Source organism: Giraffa tippelskirchi, chromosome Y (genome assembly GCF_054371585.1).
Source record: "Giraffa tippelskirchi isolate mGirTip1 chromosome Y, T2T-mGirTip1v1.2.pri, whole genome shotgun sequence".
Classification (NCBI taxonomy): Eukaryota; Metazoa; Chordata; class Mammalia; order Artiodactyla; family Giraffidae; genus Giraffa; species Giraffa tippelskirchi.
This window is the reverse complement of record NC_137290.1, coordinates 13010646-13033726: the sequence shown is the minus strand read 5'-3', so window position 1 is coordinate 13033726 and position 23081 is coordinate 13010646. Positions and strand designations below refer to the sequence as shown.

The following is a 23081-nucleotide window of genomic DNA, read 5'->3' as shown; positions in this document are numbered from 1 at the left end:
ACTGGAATTCCATCATGTCCAGTAACTTTGTTCGTAGTGATGTTTCATAAGACCAACTAGACTTCACATTCCAGGATGTCTGGCTGTAGGTGTGTGACCACACCATCGTGATCATCTAGGTCATGAAGATCTATTTTGTACAGTTTTTCTATGTATTCTTGCCACCTCTTCTTAATTTCTTCTGCTTCTGTCAGGTCCATACAATTTCTGTCCTTTTTTGAGCCAATCTTTGCATGAAATATTCCCTTGGTATCTCTGATTTTCTTGAAGAACTCTCTAGTCTTTCCCATTCTGTTATTTCCTTCTACTTCTTTGCACTCATCATTGAGGAAGGCTTTCTTATCTCTCTTGCTATTTGTTGGAACTCTGCATTCAAATGGGAATATCTTTCCTTTTCTGCCTTGATTTTCTCTTCTTTCCTTTTCACAGCTATTTGTAAGGTCTCCTCAGAGAGCCATTTTGCTTTTTTGAATTTCTTTTTCTTGGGGATGATCTTGATCCCTGTCTCCTTGTACAATGTCACAAACCTCCGTCCATAGCTCATCAGGCACTCTGTTAGGTCTAGTCCCTTAAATCTCTTTCTCTGTTCCACTGTACAATCATAAGAGATTGGATTTAGGTCATACTTGGATGATTTAGTGTTTTTTCCCTATTTTCTTCAATATAAGTCTGAATTTGGCAATAAGGAGTTCATGATCTGAGCCACAGTCAGCTCCCAGTCTTGTTTTCGGTGACTGTATAGAGCTTCTCCATCTATGGCTGCAAAGAATATAATCAATCTCATTTCAGTGTTGGCCATCTGGTGATGTCCATGTGTAGAGTCTTCTCTTGTGTCGTTGGAAGAGGATGTTTGCCATTATCAGTGCTTTCTCTTGGCAGAATTCTATTAGTCTTTGCCCTGCTTCCTTCTGTACTCCTAGGACAAATTTGTCTGTTACTCCAGGTATTTCTTGACTTGCTAGTTTTGCATTCCAGTCCCCCATAATGAAAAGGACATCTTTTTTGGCTGTTAGTTCTAAAAGGTCTTGTATGTCTTCATATAACATTCAGCTTCAGCTTCTCCAGCATTACTTGTCAGTGCATAGATTTATATTATCGTGATATTGAATTGTTTGCCTTCAAAATGAACAGAGATCATTGTGTCATTTTTAAGATTACATCCAAGTACTGCATTTCAGACTCTTTTGTTGGCATATAATAAATAAGTATTTGTGAAATTATATGAACAGTATACAACAGAAGTCAAACAAGCACCTTTTTTATATGAAGTATAGGGATATTAGGAATATATCTACCTAAAGAAACAAAAGACTTATATATAGAAAACTATAAAACACTGATGAAAGAAATCAAAGAGGACACAAACAGATGGAGAAATATACCGTGTTCATGGATTGGAAGAATTAATATAGTGAAAATGAGTATACTACCCAAAGCAATCTATGGATTCAATGCAATCCCTATCAAGCTACCAATTGTATTTTTCACAGAACTATAACAAATCATCTCACAATTTGTATGGAAATATAAGAAACCTCGAATAGCCTAAGCAATCTTGAGGAAGAAGAATGGAACTGGAGGAATCAACCTGCCTGACTTCAGGCTCTACTACAAAGCCACAGTCATCAAGACAGTATGGTACTGGCACAAAGATAGAAATATTGATCAATGGAACAAAATAGAAAGCCCAGAGATAAACCCACGCACCTATGGACACCTTATCTTCGATAAAGGAGGCAAGAATACACAATGGAGAAAAGACCATCTCTTTAACAAGTGGTGCTGGGAAAACTGGTCAACCACTTGTAAAAGAATGAAACTAGAACATTTCCTAACACCATACACAAAAATAAACTCAAAATGGATTAAAGATCTAAACGTAAGACCAGAAACTATAAAACTCCTAGAGGAAAACATAGGCAAAACACTCTCCGACATAAATCACAGCAGGATCCTCCATGACCCACCTCCCAGAATAGTGGAAATAAAAGCAAAAATAAACAAATGGGACCTAATTAAAATTAAAAGCTTTTGCACAACAAAGGAAACTATAAGCAAGGTGAAAAGACAGCCTTCAGAATGGGAGAAAATAATAGCAAATGAAGCAACAGACAAACAATTAATCTCAAAAATATACAAGCAACTTCTGCAGCTGAATTCCCGAAAAATAAATGACCCAATCAAAAAATGGGCCAAAGAACTAAACAGACATTTCTCCAAAGAAGACATACAGATGGCTAACAAACACATGAAAAGATGCTCAACATCACTCATTATTAGAGAAATGCAAATCAAATCCACAATGAGGTATCATTTCACACCAGTCAGAATGGCTGCTATCCAAAAGTCTACAAGCAATAAATGCTGGAGAGGGTGTGGAGAAAAGGGAGCCCTCTTACACTCTTGGTGGGAATGCAAACTAATACAGCCACTATGGAGAACAGTGTGGAAATTCCTTAAAAAACTGGGAATAGAACTGCCATATGACCCAGCAATCCCACTGCTGGGCATACACACCGAGGAAACCAGACTTGAAAGAGACGCGTGTACCCCAATGTTCATCGCAGCACTGTTTACAATAGCGAGGACAATGGAAGCAACCTAGATGTCCATCAGCAGACGAATGGATAAGGAAGCTGTGGTACATACACACAATGGCATATTACTCAGCCATTAAAAAAAATACATTTGAATCAGTTCTACTGAGATGAATGAAACTGGAGCCCATTATACAGAGTGAAGTAAGCCAGAAAGAAAAACACCAATACAGTATACTAATGCATATATATGGAATTTGAAAGATGGTAACGATAACCCTATTTGCGAGACAGAATAAGAGACACAGACGCATAGAACAGTCTTATGGACTCTGAGGGAGAAGGTGAGGGTGGGACGTTCTGGGAGAATAGCATTGAAACATGTATATTATCATATGTGAAACAGAACACCATTCCGTGTTCGATGCATGAGACAAATGCTCAGGGCGGGGGCAATGGGATGACCCAGAGGGATGGGATGGGGAGGGAGGTGGGTGGGGGGTCCAGGAGGGGGAACACATGTAAACCCATGGCTGATTCATGTCAATGTATGGCAAAAACTACTACAATATTGTAAAGTAATTAGCCCCCAACTAAAATAAATAAATTTATATATAAAAAAAGAATTATGTAAATGGCTTTTCTATGGCTTTTATAACAAATCACCACCAAATAAGTTTTAAAACAACAGCCGATTTATTCTCTCACAATCCTAGAGGCTAGAAGTCTAAAATGAAGGGATTGATAGGAGTATTTCATTCTATGGCTTCCTCTGAGGGAGAGCATTTTTCATGATTTCCTCATAGTTTTCAATGGTTTGCTGGTAATCTTTGCTTTTTTTTTTGGCTAGTACTTATAGGGGAAAGTGTATGAAAATTCTACTTCACAGATTCATTTATCCTATGAATTAGAAGTATTTTATATCACTGTAAAGCAATAAAGGGATACAATTTAATCACCTAGAAGAGTGACATTTAAACATTGCTTAATTTTACATTGAAGACATCAGGAACTTCTTGTTTACCACCAATGCTCTTGTTGCTTGAGAAACTTAATTGGCAATAGTGTAACAGAAAGAGGTTCAAAATATTAGGTTGTTCTAACTGCCTCTTACATTTGTACTAGATTTGCAAAGACTTATTTATTTTTATTTTCCTTTCTTTAAATCAGTAAATGACTGCATTTTCCCAGAATAATGAAGACTAAACATTGATCAGAGTGAAGTCAAGAGGTTAGGCCACGTTTAAAAGTGGTTTCATATATTCTGTCTTCTTGTCATCGGTGGTACAGTCAGTATGGAGAACAGTGTGGAGATTCCTTAAACTACTGGGGGTAGAAGTACCATATGACCCAGTAATCCCACTGCTGGGCATAAACCCCAAGGAAACCAGATTTGAAAGAGACACATTAATCCATTGTTCATTGCACCACTATTTACAATAGCTAGGACATGGAAGCAACCAAGATGTACATCAGCAGATGAATAGATAAGGAAGTAGTTGTTCATATACACAATGAAATGTTGCTGCTGCTGCTGCTAAGTCACTTCAGTCGTGCCCAACTCTGTGCGACCCCATAGACGGCAGCCCACCAGGCTCTGCCATCCCTGGGATTCTCCAGGCAAGAATAGTGGAGTGGATTGCCATTTCCTTCTCCAGTGCGTGAAAGGGAAAAGTGAAAGTGAAGTCGCTCAGTCATGTCTGACTCTTAGCGACCCCATGGGCTGTAGCCTACCAGGCTCCTCCGTCCATGTGATTTTCCAGGGAAGAGTACTGGAGTGGGGTGCCATTGCCTTCTCCAATGAAATGTTACTCAGCTATAAAAAAGAACACATTTGAGTCAGTTTCAATGAGTTGGATGAAACTGAAGCCTATTATACAGAGTGAAGTAATTCAGAAATAGAAAAACAATTAATGTATATTAATGCATATATATTAGAAAGAATTTAGAAAGATCATATTGACAGTCTTATGTATAAGGCAGCAAAGGAGATGCAAACAGAAAGAACAGAGTTTTGGACTCTGTGTGAGAAGGCAAGTGTTTGATGATTTGAGAGAATAGCGTTGAAACGTGTGTATTAACATATGTAAAATAGATGACCAGTGCAAGTTTGATGCATGAAGCAAGGACTTCAGGTGCTCTGAGACAACCCAGAGGGATTAGGTGTGGGGAGGGGGGAGGAAAGGGCTTGAGAATGTGTGGAAGACATGTATACCTGTGGCTCATTAATGTTGATGTATGGCAAAAACTGTCACAATATTGTAAAATATCCTCCAATTAAAATAAATTGGAATAATTTAAAAAGTGGAAAAAAAAGAGAAACATATGTGAAGTCTACAGGGTGATGCAACTATTCTCATGTTAAATATTGAATATATAATGAGATTTACCAGTAGGTTTCAGGAAGCTAGTATTACTCACTGAACTTGGTTGGAAGCCAGGTAAATTAATCTCCTCTGCCCTCACCTGCTGTAAAGGCCAATGTCCTCAGTTAACCCTGAATCCTTTTCTGAGTTCTCTGTGAGACTCTCAGTATACTCTTCACCAAAACACCCAGCAGCACACATTTTAGGTAGTTTGTTCCACAGCCTGGAAAAGCAGGAACTGTCTCTTTCAACTGTTTCTATTCACCTAATGCAGAGAGAATAATTCTAAAGCAATCCAGCAGACAGACCCTCTGCTATGCTGCAAGAGGTTTATGGTCTGTGAGTCACTTAACCCCTGGAGGGACAGCAGCATTAGTCATAGGGTGTGTGTATGTGAGAGTACACCTTTGATAGACAGGTACATAAGTGTTTTGTTAGCATATGTTTCCCTTTCTCACTAACAGATTTTCCCCAGGGTGGGTGGAAACCCAATTGTGTGCTCCTGGGTGTCAGTAGCAAACAGTGCAAGGAGACTGTTTTAGAATCCTGAGAGATCAGTATTCACAAGAAGAGTCCAGTTTTGCATGTCTTTATACATCTGTTTATTCTAATTTTGTAGGATGAAGGGTCTCAGCAAGGAAGAGAGTCATAAAGAGATGTATAATGGTGAAGTTAGCAGTGCTAGAACTCCAGGCTGTGGAAATTCATGGGCTCTGCCTTGAGGGACCTTGAGGTTCAGAACTTCTCTAAATGCCTAATACTGGTTAGACTTTATCCTGTCCAGTCAGAAATCCATCATTTCTGGGTTTGGAAGTCATTAGACCAGGAGACTGAAAACCTCAGACCCCTGAGGTATGGTGTGAATCTGTATAATTCCATTCAGCAGAGGATGGCAAACTAGGAATTAAACTTCAGAGATTTATGGGTAAAATGGATGCCCTTTCCCTGAATACCAAGCACCCCTGGGCTTGATAACTTACTTTCAGTTCAAGGCATGAATAGTAGAAACTGTCAAAGTGCTGACAAGCTGTTAGAAAGGACTATCTCAGAATTAGGGATTTACTGTTATAAATCCCTATCCTGCTCAGATCTTTCCTTATCCTGAGGACGTGCTGGGACAGTAGCCACCTAGCACACAAATCTGTGCCAACTGCCACCATCTTTATGGAGAGACTGTGGCCTGGCTTTGATCTAGCTGCCAGCCCCTGGGAGATAGTGTGCCCACTGCACCTTGGGAGGAGGACTTTATAGCCTTTCTTATAAGTGTTCCTGGTGTAGCACACAGCATGCATGGGGCACATGTGTAAGGGGAAGCAGTGCAAAACTCAGCACCTCAGAACCAGCTGTCCCTACCTTATACAGAGAGCTGGAATTTTACCTCAGATTCTTGGCAGAGATGCAGTTTGACTGCCCAGGGTGGGAACGGTGAAGGAGTCAGTGAAATGGTAGAATAAGATAAGAAAGTTTTCAGTAGTCTAGCCAAAAATGACAGCCAAAAGCTAGATAGGTGGTGGGTATGATGGTGACTTGTGGATGCAGGGCAGTGGGGAAGGTATGGAAAGGAGTTCTTTTAAAGACTTTCCCTGACATCTCCTTCACTAAGCAAGAGGCTCTGAAATTTATCTTTACCAAACTAAGGGCTAAATACGAAGTGCTCTAGCTTATTAAATTGGCTAACTCTTTTTTCAGGGATAATTATTTCACAATGTTGTGTTGGTTTCTGCCATCCATCAGCATGAATCAGCCATAGGCATATATGTATGTCTCCTCCCTCTTGAACCTCCCTTCCACCTCCCTCCCTATCTCACACTTATAGGTTGTCTCAAAGTTATGTTCCAGTTATTCTGATTGAAGTATCCCTCCAGACTTCTCAGTAATTGAGCACCCAGCTCTGGAGAAACAGTAACCAGAGGCATCCAGATTGGTAAAGCATGAAGTAAGATTGTTTCAAGACATACTCTTGTATATTGAAACTACTAAAAATCATGAAAAGACATGATTTTATAAATGAATTCTGTAAAGTGACAGTAAGGGATGCAGCTCAGCCAGATTGCAGCTCCTGTTGCATATTAATTCAGGACAGATAAACAGCACTCAAAATTTTAGTGAAGGGACCAGATTCTAGACAAGTGTTGAGGCTGGAAAAGTGAAATTCCGAAAGATATACACACTTGTTTTTGGCAAAGTAGGAGAGATTCTCAGAAATTCTACTTGGTTTGTTCTGGGGCACTTTAATAAAATGAGTATTGCAATACAGCAAGTCAGACACTTATTTTTATTTTTTGATTTCCCAGTGTGTATAAAATTTGTATTTCCGTTATATTGTAGTTTATTAAATGCAATATCACTACATCTAAAAGTCAATGTGCAACCCTTAATTAAAAATTATTTATTGGTAAAAACTTCCAACCATCAAGTGAGCCTTCAGTAAATTGTGCTGTAACATCAAAGATCCCTGGACACAGACCACCATAAGAAAGGTAATCATGAACATTTTTGAAATAGTTTTGAGATGAAACAGACTCCCAACTGCTTCTCTAGCACAGATAAATTTACTCAGGATTAGCAAAGAATTGATAATTTAGAATCCGCAGTTGTGTTTAAGCCAGATGTAACGCCCCCAAAGCAGAAGGAGACGGCAATTATAAAATGCAGAGACCAGCTGCCAGGCAGTAGAACACAGGATGCCTGAGGTTTCATCCAGAGTCTTTGCCAGGAAATAAAAGGTTGCTGGTCTGCTTGTGGGAGGTGTGCCGTGGTCTCAGGAAGTGAGGTTCCTTCTGATTGCCCCAACCTATTTAATTGAGGTGTCTGTTTATTTATTTTTTGCACAGGAGGCAAGAAGTGAGGAAATGACGTTGAAAGATGTTAATAATGAACTTGCAAAGTGGAGAACTGCCACAAACCTTCAATCTGCAAAAAGATGCAGTAGCTGTGAAATGCAATGAACAAGGTATGCCTGCACTGATGCTTACTCTCAATCATTTCAGTATAACACCGAAGTCCCTACCAAGGATAAGGTAACAAGAACAAACAACGAGTTATTACTATTTTCACCTGATCTTGAACTCGTCTTTTTAAATAGCAGAACATTTTCAAAGTTGCCCAAGTACTTTATTGTGATATTGCCCCTAGAAAACCACAATTCCCATTAAGCTGCACGCACAGCACAGTGAATATTCTTCCCTTCTTATAGCGCGCCCAGTTCCGTCCTAAACCCAAACACGGAGTGCAAACTTCGGCGGATCAATTTGCTAGCACCAGCAGTTCTTTCCACAGTGTCTGTCCTCTTCCAGGCAAAGTCACTGAGACGTTCTATTCTCTTTTTGACCCTGAAGCCGGGTTTAGCCTCAGACAATCCTCACTCTGTCGTCCAGGTTTATCCAGTAGAAGCAAACCACTCACTTGTCACGTGGAGAGCGCCGGATCAGCGATTGGCTGCTGGGGTTTGGAGGTTTGCTAGGTCCTGCGAGCTTCCGTCCTTTGGGTCAAAGGTGAGGGTTTAGATGCTTGCGTCACTTCTCCGCGACGCGTGCAGGCTAGGCAGCGCGGGGCAGAGACGTTGGCACCTAGGCTGAGAGAAGGTTGAGCCCATTCCGGACAGTTGACTGCACAGCCAGCAGCCCGAAGCCGGTCAGTGCTGGTTGCCACCGGGTGACGGGATTGGGGTGTGAGAGAGAATTTTACGTTTTGCACGTTTTCCTGTTCACTATCTTTGGTTTCTTTTAGTTAACTTTTCCTTCAGAGGGTGACAGTAGGAGGAGGATGTACGTGTGGGAGTAGTCGGGGGAGGAGGTTCAACTAGAATAAATGGAGTAGAGGGACCGCTGGGCCTTTGGGCGGTGTGCGCCGGTTAATTAGAGGAGGCGGTTCGGAACTGTCTTGTTTGTGGGGAAAGAGTGTGGGGCGCGGGTTCACCACATGTGACAGCCGCCTGCGGCGGATGCCTCGGAGTCCTCTGGGTCCCGTGAGGCATATATCCTCTTTCCCAGCCACTGATTTTCCCGTATTTCCTTCCTTGGCCGCCAGCCTCGGTCGACTGGGAACAAGGACTGCTTCTCAGCTTTCCGCTAGTGGGCGGGTCTTCGCCCTTCAGGGTGTGTTGCGGCAGCGTAGGCAAGGCTGTTGCGTACTTGGATAATGGCGCCGAGTCAGGGCTGCGTTGCGTGGTGTGTGTTTTCCGGTTCTCCTTTGCTGTCTGCCGTCAAGCGGATAGTAGGCATCGGTGGCATAACTATTAGAGTTGCTTGGTTTCGTGACCTGGGCTGTTGGCATCAGTCATGTGGACTACACTCGCGGCTTGGAGGGCTTCCCTCCTGGCTCGGAGCTAACGAGTTTGTGTGTTTTTTGCAGGCAGTTCTAATAATAGTAGAGTATTCTCTTAGCTCTTGTGTATTTGGGAATGTTTTAATGCCGTCTCTTATTTGAAAGATGGTGTTTGTGTTTATCCTACTTAAAAGTTAATTCATTATTTAACTCATGGGATGTATAGACAAATGGTTTTCATCAAAGGAGAGGAGGTTTTTTTTCCTGTTACTTCTTACAGTATTCTTGCCCTCTTCTCTCCTCTTCTGTGACTTACATTATATGTATGTTAGTATCACAAAAGTCTCTTAACTTCTGTTCATTTTTATTTATTCCTTTTTCTTTCTGTTTCTCAGATTATATTTTCAGTTGACCCGTCTTCTAAATTGCCGGTTTTTCTCCCTTCTAAATTCAGTTGTCCTACTTTTCAGTTCTGAATTTTTGTTTGGTTCATTTAGAAATAATTTCTATTTGTTTATTGATGGCTGTTATTTTGTTCATTCTTAGTTTCTTTTATTTCCATGACTTGCCTGTAGTTCTATTTTTCATTGCCTGACTTGTGACTTTATCATTTTCAACTGAATGTTTTGAATTTTGTAATGTAACTGTTGAACAAAAATGAATCCTGATTTAGATAACAAGAGACCTTATTCAAAGAGACTACTCTAATAGAGTACAATATGGAATGGTACATTCTCATACTGATTTAAGAAATGTAAAAATGTGTCAGAATCAGACAGTGACTTATTGAGAAAGGTAAGTAGGTTAATAGAAACTTCAGGGGAAATGAAACAAGACAGCATAATTGGCATGGTTGATGAGAGTTGTGTCTCAACTGATTCTTAGATTCTTTGGATGAGTTGTTAATAGACATGCTTTGCATTTTTCTGCTTAATCATGGATAATCCAGTATCTAGAAGTGTGGGAACAAAGAACCCTGCCCCTGGAGATAGAAGTTCAGTTTATACAAACCAGTGAGTAAGAAATGTGCAAATGTGAACCCTATATTCTGAAAATCATATTCTTCCTATATTCCTAGGGTTTATTGTTGCTTCTTTTATGAGTTGTAAATGTTTGTTTATTAATTTTTTTTTTCTGGTTCATATGGTGAGCTGTTTCGTAAAGATCATATTGTTTCTCCTGTGTTGTCTCTGAAGTCTTTTGTGGTAGCTTAGAAGACAGCCAGAAATTTGAAAGAGATTTCCTCAAAAGCCTGAACAACAAAAATAATGAAAAGTACACTCTGAGTTTTTGCAAATTGACTTTGTTTGGGGAACTTGCTTAACACTTAGGCAAACTCAGCCTAAATATGAACCTCCTTGCACACAGTCAGATACAAAAGTATATGGTCTCTGAAGTCTTTTCTGAACAGATATCCTGTCCTGGACATGCATGTGGCCTTTTACATTCTGTGGTATACCTGGCACCAATCCAGATCCATTATTCTTCCATGTTTCTTCTTTACTAGCCTCCTTTATCAGTCAGTCTGCTGCTTCCCTTGTCATTTGTTCCTTAGCCCATGTAGCTGTGACTGTTTCAACATTCCATACCAAGAAGTTATACAAACCCTGGCGATGTGAAAGCTTATTCTTGAGCTCCCCCTGGGGATCTGTCATATAGCCAGTTATCAGAACTCCTAAGAACAAGTTCTCTTACCCACTGTTCCTCCAGTGTGCCACACCAGATATGCTAACTGTTTCCAGGGTAGGGATTAGGGGACTGTAGGTAGGTAGAATAAAAAATTACAATATTCCTTAAGTAAAATGTAGCACCTTGCTTCCTAGTTAAGCTTTCTTCTGGTTGTTGGTTTTAATTGTTTTCTAGTTTCAACACAGTTTGGACAATTTTTGCCAGTGTAATCATTGTAATCATTGTGTAGTGTAGAAGTGGTGGTTTGGAGGTCCTTCCGTCACCATTTTCCTGAATTTTTTTTTTCGTATGGTATAATCAGTATACAATGTAATATAAGTTTCAGCTGTATGACATAGTGATTCCAAATTTTTAAAAGGTTATTCTTGTAGCTTATTTATTTTACAGCTAAGTAGTTTGTACCTCTTAATCCTTCAGCCCTATCTTGCCCCTTCCCTTTTTGCTCTCTCCACTGGTAACCTTTAGTTTGTCCTCTGAATCTGTGAGTCTGCTTTTTCTTTGTTTTATTCACTAGTTTTAATTCTAGATTCAACATATAAGTGACACTATGTTTTTCTCTTGATTTATTTCACTTTGCATGTCCTCTAAGTTCATTAGTGTTGCAGATAGCAAAATTTCATTGATTTTTTGGTTTGAGTAATATTCTATTGTGTATGTGTGTGTCACATCTTCTTTATCCACTCAACAGTTGATGGATACTAGGGTTGTTTCAGTATCCTGGCAGTTATACATAATGCTATGAAGATTGAGGTGCATGTATATTTTTGAATTCACGTTTTTTATTTTTTTTGAATATATACTCAGGAGTTGAATTCTTGAGTCATATGAGTCCTATAGTTTGTTGAGAAACATCCAAACTATTTCGTACAGTGGCTGCACCAGTTTACATGCCCACCAACAATGTAGGAGAGGCCCTTTTTCTCTACATTTGTTATTTGCAATTTTTTGATGATAGCATTCTGGCAGGTGTGAGGGAATGTTTCATTGTGCTTTTGATTTTCATTTCCTTTTCTGTGGTGCTGAGTATCTTTTCATGTATCTGTTGGCCATCTGTATCTTTGGGAAATTGTATATTCATGTCTTCTGGCCATCTTTTCACTAGGTTGTTTTACCACAACTAATAAGTGTGGCCAGACAGTTGAGACTCTCCTGAATCCCATCTGTTTATCATTTCAGCTGAAGTTGTGAAGAGATTTCCTTCTTTTATTAGTGAGCAACTCCAATTGGTGTGATAACTACCTGTCATGTAGTCATACACCAGGAATCCAGTGTGTTTCTTCAGGAAACCAAAGTAGCATCATTTTGGAGAGCATTTTGTATTTTTCTGATACTCCCTTGACTTCCTGATGAAACAGTTGATAATCTCTTATGACCTTTGCCCTGACCAGTAACGCCGAAGAAGCTGAAGTTGAATGGTTCTATGAAGACCTACAAGACCTTCTAGAACTAACACCCCCAAAAGATGTCCCTGTAATTATAGGGGACTGGAATGCAAAAGTAGGAAGTCAAGAAACACCTGGCGTAATAAGCAAATTTGGCCTTGGAGTACAGAATGAAGCAGGGCAAAGTCTAATAGAGTTTTTCCAAGAGAACGCACTGGTCATAGCAAACACCCTCTTCCAACAACACAAGGGAAGACTCTACACGTGGACGTCACCAGATGGTCAACACCGAAATCAGATTGATTATATTCTTTGCAGCCAAAGATGGAGAAGCTGTATACAGTCAGCAAAAACTAGACCAGGAGCAGACTGTGGCTCAGATCATGAACTGCTTATTGCCAAATGCAGACTTAAATTGAAGAAAGTAGGGAAAACCACTAGTCCATTCAGGTATGACCTAGATCAAATCCCTCTTGAGTATACAGTAGAAGTGACAAATAGATTTAAGGGACTAGATCTGATAGACAGAGTGCCTGATGAACTATGGACAGAGGTTCATGACATTGTACAGGAGACAGGGATCAAGACCAACCTCATGGAAAAGAAACGCAAAAAAGCAAAATGGCTGTCTGAGGAGGCCTTACAGATAGCTGGGAAGAGAAGAGAAGCGAAAAGCAAAGGAGAAAAGGAAAGATATTCCCATCTGAATGCAGAGTTCCAAAGAATAGCAAGGAGAGATAAGAAAGCCTTCCTCAGTGATCAGTGCAAAGAAATAGAGGAAAACAACAGATTGAGAAAGACTAGAGATCTCTTCAAGAAAATTAGAGCTATCAAAGGAACATTTCAGGCAAAGATAGGCTTGATAAAGGACAGAAATGGTATGGACCTAACAGAAGCAGAAGATATTAAGAAGAGGTGCAAAAATGCACAGAAGAACTGTACAAAAAAGATCTTCACGACCCAGATGATCACGATGGTGTGTTCACTCACTTGGAGCCAGACATCCTGGAATGTGAAGTCAAGTGGGCCTTAAGAAGCATCACTAGGAACAAAGCTAGTGGAGGTGATGGAATTCCAGTTGAGCTATTTCAAATCCTCAAAGGTGATGCTGTGAAAGTGCTGCACTCGATATGCCAGCAAATTTGGAAAACTCAGCAGTGGCCACAAGACTGGAAAAGGTCAGTTTTCATTCCAATCTCAAAGAAAGGCAATGCCAAAGAATGCTCAAACTACCGCACAATTGCACCCATCTCACATGCTAGTAAAGTAATGCTCAAAATTCTCCAAGTCAGGCTTCAGCAATACGTGAACTGTGAACTTCCAGATGTTCAAGCTGGTTTTAGAAGAGGCAGAGGAGCCAGAGATCAAATTGCCGGTATCCGCTGGATCATCGAAAAAGCAAGAGAGTTCCAGAAAAACATCTGTTTCTGCTTTATTGACTATGCCAAAGCCTTTGACTATGTGGATCACAGTAAACTGTGGAAAATTCTGCAAGAGATGGGAATACCAGACCACCTGACCTGTCTCTTGAGAAACCTGTATGCAGGTCAGGAAGCAACAGTTAGAACTGGACATGGAACAACAGACTGGTTCCAAATAGGACAAGGAGTACGTCAAGGCTGTATATTGTCACCCTGCTTATTTAACTTCTATGCAGAGTACATCATGAGAAACACTGGGCTGGAAGAAACACAAACTGGAATCAAGATTGCCTGGAGAAATATCAGTAACCTCAGATATGCAGATGACACCACCCTTATGGCAGAAAGTGAAGAAGAACTAAAGAGCCTCTTGATGAAAGTGAAAGAGGAGAGTGAAAACGTTGGCTTAAAGCTCAACGTTCAGAAAACAAAGTTCATGGCATCTGGTCCCATCACTTCATGGGAAATAGATGGGAAAACAGTGGAAACAGTGTCAGACTTCATTTTTTGGGCTCCAAAATCACTGCTGATGGTGATTGCAGCCATGAAATTAAAAGACGCTTACTCCTTGGAAGGAAGGTTATGGCCAACCTAGATTGCATATTGAAAAGCAGAGACATTACTTTGCCAACAAAAGTCTGTCTAGTCAAGGCTATGGTTTTTCCAGTGGTCATGTATGGATGTGGGAGTTGGACGGTGAAGAAAGCTGAGCGCCACAGAATTGATGCTTTTGAACTGTGGTGTTGGAGAAGACTTTTGAGAGTCCCTTGGACTGCAAGGAGATCCAATCAATCCATCCTAAAGGAGATCAATCCTGGGTGTTCATTTGAAGGACTGATGTTGAAGCTGAAACTCCAATACTTTGGGCACCTCATGCGAAGGGTTGACTCATTGGAAAAGACCCTAATGCTGGGAAGGATTGGGGGCAAGAAGAGAAAGGGACGACAGAGGATGAGATATTTGGGTGGCATCACCAACTCGATGGACATGGGTTTGCATAGACTCTGGGAGTTGGTGATGGACAGAGAGGCCTGGCGTGCTGCAATTCATGGGATTGCAAAGAGTCGGACACGACTGAGCAACTGAAGTGAACTGAATGTGGGAAACTTTTTCTACAGTAATGTAAGTTCATGCCCGGCTTCCATCTGAGAAGGGGCACACATGGTACCTTTCGGAATGAAATATGGATTATAATTGTTCAGGTTCCTAAAGTGAAACTTACAGTTGTGTTTTCCATTGGGCACAGATTTAAAGTGATTTGCAGTATGGCTCCCTAGCCAACTGGTAACACTAGGGTTTGCAGGTGACTAACTGATTCACATCCTTCTCTTCTAAAGACCTTCCTAAGGCCACATAGTCCAACTTATCCTGTCTGTGTCTGACACCAGGTAGATGGTGTTTGTCTATCCTTGAAATGACTTAGCAGTGTCTAGAGAAGCAAGGGTCAGAGAGATATAAGGTGATGATGGTAAGCATTTTGTTTAGGAAATGCAGGAGCTGGGACTTTCACTGCTGTTTCCGTTTGAGTGATAGATTGTCATCTGAGCTGTCAGAGAGCTACAGAAGGGTACATCTTTTTGTGATGAAGACTTTGAGGGTAGTTTTTAACCACATTGGATGGTTAATGTTAAATTTGTTAACAAAGTCTATATTTCCAGTAGCTATAATTTCAGTTTTTGTCCAGTCGTTTACCTACTCATGACGTCCCTTTTCCCACAAGGCTAGGTACTAGAGGAGGGAACTTTTATAAACCTTGCAGAGATCCATTGTGTCCTCCTCTTTGACTTGTAGGTCACCAGAGCAAGATTCCTTAGGCAGTTTACTTTATTAGTGGTCATTATCCACTTGGTTCACAGGTACACAACTATTTTAGTCTCACAAGACAGTCCAGGTAGCTGAAACCAAGTATGAATCTTCTAGGTACCAGTTTGGGTAGAGTATGCCACTTGAGCTCACATGGTTATGCTGTTGGGAGAAATAAAGAAGCAGCAGCCTAAAAGTGACAAAGATTCTTTGAATTTCTTTCACATTCAGTGCTGATTTTTTAAAAGCAGATTTATGTAACCCAGCACCTCTTTTGTACTGATCAGTGGCTCAGCATGCTTTCCACAGTGTGTAAATAAGATAAATGTGAGGGAGTTAACATCAGAATTGTTTTTTGCATCAATTTTTGAGAAGCAAGCCTAGTGGTCAGTAATTCCAGATGCCTGTGGATGACAGGGAGTATGGATGAAATAGCACAGGTACCTTGACTATCACCTTATGTTGATGGCTTTTGTGCTAAAATGTGTACCAGTTTTGTTGCAGGAAGGGGGACTCCTTCCAGAGCCTGCAAGTAGGCTCTTGTCTAATGCTTGGAAATGAATTGTCCAGGGAGACACACATTCTGACAAAGCAAGAGATTTTACTGAGAAGGGGAGTCTGGGCAGAAAGTGGAAGGGTAAGGGAACCTAGGAGAACTGCTGTGCCACATGGCTGGCAGTGTCTGATTTTATGGTAATGGAATTAGTTTTTGGGTTGTCTTTGGCCAGTCATTCTGACTCAGAGTCTTTCCTGGTGCTGCATGCATTGCTTAGCAAATATGGATGCCAGCAACAAGGACTCTGGGAGGTGGTCAGACATGCAGGGTCTCCCTTTAACCTTCTTCCAAATTCTTCCATTGGTGGTGGCTTATAGTTCCATGTTCCTTACCAGGACCTCTTGTTGTAAAATAACTTATGCAGATAATTACTTTGGTGCCTGGCGAGGATGGGCGGTTTCAGTCAGTGTGCTTCTCTTAACAGTTTCAGACTGCAGATTATCCAGGAGTCTGACCGCATAACTGTTCATGGGGTTGTCAATACTTTGGCCACCTGATGCAAAGAATTGACTAATTGGAAAAGACTTGATGCTGGGAAAGATAGACAGCAGGAAGAGAAGTGGACGACAGAGGATAAGATGGTTAGATGGCATCACCGACTTGATGGACATGAGTTTGAGCAAACTTGGGAGTTGGTGATGGACAGGGAAGCCTGGCGTGTGGCAGTCCACAGGGTCAAAAAGAGTTGGACACGACTGAGCTGACCACATGACAGATCATTTCAAGGGCTGTAGCGATGTAACCAAAATCAAGTGATTGGTGTGGCACATCAATCCCATGACCTGAAAAGGTTGTTAACTGTGGGTCACCCATGACCAGTAGATCTAAGGAGCCGTAAAGGCTGGATGCATTTAAGACTTTTCAGAATGAAGGGAATCAAGGCCCTGTGTGTCATGGCTTTCCCAGTCTGGAAACAAGTGGGTCAACTTTTTGTGTGTATCATATGTCTAACAGGCAGAGGCAGCCTTTGTATTAGGAAAGAATCCTTTACTTGGTGCCATTTATATGAATATGGGCACATAGCCACACTCAGTACAGACTGAAGTCCAGCCAACAATCATAGCCATCTGGGCAGTGCAGTCTTGATCAGTAGCTTGATTTTACTCAGTGTAAACATCTATGTGAGTAATCCACATGATTCTTTTAGTAGCTGTGATTTATTCCTACAGTTTGTGGTACCAAAAATGGAGTTCTTTTATATGCTTCTTCAGGTATTCCCAGTGAATTTAAGGTTCTTGCCTCATTGCAAAAAGAATTTGAGGACATGGCAGAAAGGTTAAAAAAGTGAGAATTTATTTGAGGAGAAGTATGTTCTCAGGGGGCTTTTCCACTAGCTCAGCAGGTAAAGAATCCACCTGCCAATGCAGGAGACTTAAGAGATTCAGGTTTGATCCCTGGGTTGGGAAGATCCCCTGGAGGAGGACGTGGCAACCCACTCCAGTATTCTTGCCTAAAAAAATCTCATGGATGGAGGAGCCTTTAGGGCTGTAGTCCATAGTGTTGTGAAGAGTCGAATATGACTGAAGCAGCTTAGAAGGCATGCACTTGGAGGGAGACCAGGCAAATAGGTGAGGAAGTGCTACTTGGGGTTTTTTGGCAATTCAGCTGTGAGGAGCATACAAAGGAAGGGGCAGAATACTCACAGGGAAAGAAGGAGTTTGAGGGTCCATATTCCCTGATTTTCATCCCAGCTCCAGTTTTCTGAGGTGGGGGTAGGGATTGCTGTCTGTATTTAGCTTATATCAACAGTGTCATGGAGTTGGTGTGTGACGAGTGCTTCTTTTCTGCAAGGCTGATTATATTGTAATGAAATCATTATGAGCAACATGTTACATTTGAATGCAGAAGATTCCTGCCATTTCCAAACCTTTCTTTGCCTTTGGGACACTTATCATCTAAACTGTATGATTTACTGTCAGTCTAGACATTCTTGCTTTTGTCTGCCCATGGACCCTTGTTGTTTATAAGATGTTTCATTTGTAATGGATGTAGGTATAGGCATTTGTACTGGGCTTAGATATGTAAGCAACATCTGGTCAGCTTGAAGCTAATTGATTGAGCTTCCTTGATGGACTGTGAACCCTGCCCCAAGCCTCTTCAGTTGAATTCAGACACCTCTTATCCCTACAGAACTAGATGGGACAGTGAGTGATTTGAGTAGCTGTTTCCAAAGAGCCATAAAAAATTGAGTTGGATTGCTCTTTTCTCCACAGTGACCCAGCTTACTTGGATGGGCTTCAAGTGGGGGTTGGAGAGAATTTGTCCCCGACCCTAGCCACCTTTCTGTGCAAGATAGCTAAAGTCAGAGTATTGCAGGAAGAGGGACCTGTTCTTAGGGCCTGAGTGTGGGCTCTTGTCTGATACTCAGAAATGTATTGTCCAAGGAGACACTTTTGCTGACAAAGCAAGAGACTTTATTGGTTTGGGGCACCCAGATTGGAGAGCAATATCGTAAGGGAACCAGGAGACTGCTGTGCCACATGGGTCGCAGTCTCAGGTTTTATGCTGATAGGGTTAGTTTCCAGTTTGTCTTTGGCCAGTCATCCTGACTCAGAGTCCTTTCTGGTGGTGCACACGTTGCTCAGCCAAAATGGATGCCAGCAGGGAATCTGGGAGGTGGTAGGAAACTTGACGACTCCTTTTGATCTTTCTCAAACTCTTCTGGTTAGTGATAGCTGATTAGTCCATGTTCCTTACCAGAATGTCCTGTCATAAAATAACTACTGTGAATGGTTACTATAGTGCCTGACCATGGTGGGTGGTTTTAGTCAGTGTGCCTCCCTTGACAAGGGGACACCCAGATACCCATGGACAAATCAGTGGATATGAAGAAAGATAGGTTCATGTCAGTACACAAGACATGTTTTCTTTTGTACTTTTGAGCGGCTTAGAGTACTTAGCCAGGGTCTTTACAGCTTGGCCTTAGCCTTTGCTTTTGCTTGAAGGTCAGACTGAGGGCCAAGCAGAGATAGTAAGATAAGTCTAATGTGGGACCTTTAAAATACTTGTATTCCTCTCCTTTCCCAGTTTCTCTGTGCAGATTTTTCTGTCTTGTTGGTTTTTCCTGGTCTTTGTCCCATATCTCAGGCTGCTGAGGTCAGTACTCAGGCTTTTTATACTTGTATCTAAAGCCTTCCCCAAAGCTTCTCTAGTGTTGATATTGTAAGAAGTGGGGTCCCCCTGGAGGGCTCCAAGAGTGTGCTCTTGTGTAAACACTTGGGAAAGAATGGTCTGAGGAGACATGTGATGACAAAGCAAGAGACTATTTTAAAAGTGCACCGGGGCAGAGAGCAGCAGGGTAAGGGAATCCAGGAGAACTGTTCTGCCACATGGCTTGTGGCTTGCAGTCTCCGGTTTTATTGTGATGGGGTTAGTTTCCAGGTTGCCTTTGGCCAATCATTCTGACTCAGAGTCCTTCCTGGTGGCACACGCATTGCTCAGCCAAGATGGATGCTGACCAGAGGGATTCTGAGAGGTGGTCAGACGTGGTGTTCTCTTTTGATCTTTTCTGAGCTCTTCTGGTTGATGGTGGCTTATTAGTTCCGTGTTCTTTATCAGGACATCCTATCCTAAAATAATTCATGCAAATAGTTACTGGGGAGCCTGGCCAGGATGGGTGGTTTCAGTCAGTGTGCATCTCCTAACACTGAGATAACGCTCCCAAGGGATAAACAGAGGCAGACTCCTATACAGGTTTCTTAGGGAACTGCCTGAAAGGTTGAAAGAGACTACAATCCTATGAAAATAATGTCTGCATTGTACCCACCGGCACTGGTAGCATCACTGAGCATGGGCCGCTGTTCTTACAGTCATTTCTGACCAGGAGTATGGAGAATGACAGACAGACGTTTAAAATCACATGGTGATCTCCAACTTTTATTTGCTAAGCCTTCCATTTGGGTTGTTGATTTTAATTTTCTTCTGTAGGCTTATAGGCGATTCCAGAGTTCTGCAGAAGTTGATTCTGATAGATTCTGCCAGCATATTTATTACTTATTAGAAGGTCAGAACCTAGGATTTTTTTCTGTTCCATGATTACAGTAGTTACTTCCTCTCCCTTTTTCTCCTTTGATTCTAACAAGCATTGTCTTTTTGTAAGTCACTGTGAAAGGGGGTAAAAAACTGTCATGATCATCTGCCAATTGATTGTACCATGTACACAAAGTAAAAACTACTTTTAAACGTGAGCAAAGTGGGAAGTTCCTTGGTGGTCCAGTGATTAGAACTCCACACTTCCACTGCAGGGGGGGCTTTGGTTCTTGATCCATTGGGAACCTAAGATACAGCATACCGCTTGGTGCAGCCAAAAAAAAAAAAAAAAGAGAAACCATGTGTGATTCCACTCTTAAGAAAATGAGCAAAGTGGGGTGGAAAACAGTGTTCTACAGCCTTGTTTTCCTCCCTTGACTACATTTGGTTTAACTCCTTCCTCCGTATTTTTTTTTTTCTGCTCTTTTCCTCTAGCTTATGGAGAATCACAATGGAAGAATCTAGAATTTGCCGAGTAGGAGTAAAACCAGATATGTTGCATCACTGTCAATCAAATGATATTCCTCAGTGTAATGACTCAAATTATGGTAGCACATCTAACAAGCATTCAGTGGAAGAGGATGAAAGCAGTAACATTACAACAAAGAGCAGGGATTTACTGAGCCCAGTGTACTGCACACAAGAGTCAAGAGAGGAACTTCCAGGGCCAGGAGCTGGAGCAGATCCCTCTGGTGGCCAACAAGATTCAGAGTGCCACAGAAACAAAGAAAAAATTTTAGGTAATAATCTCTGCTCAGGAGTTGGACATTTTCACATGGTGCTTGTTAAACTTATATTTTTCTGCAGCACTAGTAATGGTGGAACATGACCAGTTTTGAGATAGATGTTTAGCTAATACACCTGGTTTCTTTGGTCAGTCAGTATGCTTCACTCCAGCAATTACATGTGGGAGGTGAAAATAGCAGAGTAGAAAGCACAGTTCTGTATGCCTTTGTTCCTTCTCTCTGACTAAGGATTGTTTTCCAGAAAAATACTTGTTGCCAGTTTGGCAGAAGTAGTATTTGATTTGCCTTGTTGCTTGATCATTCAAAGTAATCTAATAATTACTATGAAAGCTGTATATTTGCTCACTTTATTAGAGAATATCCACTAAAATTTGGAAATGATATGTTATTTTACAGCTTAGAAAGTGTGTTAATAAGAGTAGTTTTACGGTTTGTCCTATAACTGCTTAATTTGACAGTTAGGATTAACAATGTAATATGTTAAATTTCATGAATGAAATCTGAAGCCCTTACTTCATCTTACTGGGTAGCTCCTCAGTTTTTCATTCCTGTTGTATCTAATGTTTACCTTGTTTAATTAGTGATTTGTGCATAACATTATAACTTGAAATTCTTTCTTAATCAACTTTTTGCTACTTTTTAAAGACTTTAAAATTTATATGAATATGCAAAGTATTTATAATTCCTTGCAAACAAGACAGATACCTGCCGAATCAATGACCCTAACACTTGTGCATAAAATACAGCTTCAGGTAGAAATCATTTAAATAGTTTAAAATATTCATAAAGTTGAAGTATATGTTACTGTTATGTCTACACATTGAAACATAGTTCCTTTTTTTTTCTATTATTTTATCTTGAACTGCAGGGAAAAAGCTTTCAGTACTAAAATCTTATCTGAATAAGATAGTCAGCTTTTTGACGTTGGACTGTTCTTCCTCTCTCCCACCTCCATAGCAGTCTGTAAAGTATATGAAGTATCAACTTTAGATTAAATACTAAAGAATTAGGTGAATACCACTCTGTTTGATGAAATACTCTACATACAAGGCTGAACAGTTTAGAAAATAAAAAGTTTTCTATCCTCAGGGTAAGAAATAGAATATTACTTCTAACGTTAAAGCATCATTTGCCTCCACCTATCTTAGTAACTTGTTTCCTCTGCTAAAGTTGTTAAGGCACTCCTGAAGAACTCTTGTTTTTGCTGTTTTAAGTGCTTAGTATTTAAGAGGTAGCAGTGTTGGTAAGTATAGAAATGTGGATGATAGTGAGGCTAATACATCAGTTTGAAAATAGCTTCTTTAATTTAGTAGGCGAGTCTCTGTCTCTATTTATAGCCTTAAGTTATAAATATAAGTTTTATGTAGAATTTCCGGACTGAATTAATGTCATCCTTCTGCTACCTTTTTTCTTTTATAAATCATTAGGAAAAGAAGTATTATTATTGATGCAAGCCTTAAACATTCTTTCAACTCCAGAGGAGAAGCTGGCAGCTCTGTGTAAGAAATATGCTGATCTTGTGAGTATTAAGGGAGTGAGGCACATATATAGCATAGCAAAATTTGTGTATATGCTTCATAAACTTTGAAAATGTAGTTTTGATATAGTTTTATGTTTAAAATTATATTACAGAATTGAGGGGAAGGGTCAAATTTCTTCGGAGTTACGCTGATTGTATGACTTAGTATTATGATATACTACTTAGAATACTATAATGCTTTTTGAGATGTATCCTGAAAGTCAGTCAGCCTTGGCATTTCCAGACTAGCTTTTTTTGTTTATATGTGTAATGCCTCTCACTTGAAAGAGACTGGTTCTTTTGGTTAAATTCAGGAGTTCTAGACTTGAAAGGAATGTTAGAGATAAAGGCTTTTGCCATTTTGATTGAATTTTTTAGTAACATGACAGTACTACATCTTAAGAAATATTTACTGAGAATATTCTGTTTGCTAGGTTGTATTCCTTTTTCCTTCTTCCAAAGAAGTTCACTCATGGGGTGTTTGTTCTAATTATGTTTTTTCAACTAGCACTCTTTTCCTGGAATTATGAGAGCACTCTCAACATGGAAACCTTGGTAGCCCCTTAAAATTTAAGAATGGAAAAGGCATAGAACCTTTGAAGAATAGTGGTGGGAAATTTTTGGAATAGTTGGTTCTAATGTAAATGCCAAAATCGTCGCATTTTGTGAAGCACTTAGGTGAATTATCACTGATAAACTATACATTTTCATCTGTCATTAAAAGTGACTATTCTGTATCATTCCTTTGTTTTGTCAGTAAGGACAGA

The 23081-nt window shown here is 40.5% G+C and overlaps 1 protein-coding gene across 21 annotated transcripts in view; it reads left to right on the top strand.

The window, feature by feature from the left end:
- Positions 1-8433: 8433 nt before the first annotated feature.
- The window catches only part of LOC145537796 (gamma-taxilin-like), a 75520-nt gene continuing 60872 nt past the window's right edge, over positions 8434-23081 (top strand). For 9 of the 21 annotated variants that reach the window (XR_014076424.1, XM_081568660.1, XM_081568657.1 and 6 more), the window contains exons 1-3: positions 8434-8536; positions 20485-20789; positions 22223-22314. Coding sequence is in view for 19 of the 21 variants with exons in the window: in XM_081568660.1 (XP_081424786.1) it covers positions 20501-20789; positions 22223-22314 (381 nt within the window). In the remaining 2 variants the exon portion in view is untranslated. Of the gene's footprint in view, positions 8541-9027; positions 9119-14442; positions 14784-20484; positions 20790-22222; positions 22315-23081 lie in introns of those variants that run through there. The other 12 variants (XR_014076425.1, XM_081568662.1, XM_081568658.1 and 9 more) reach the window with 5 other exon arrangements.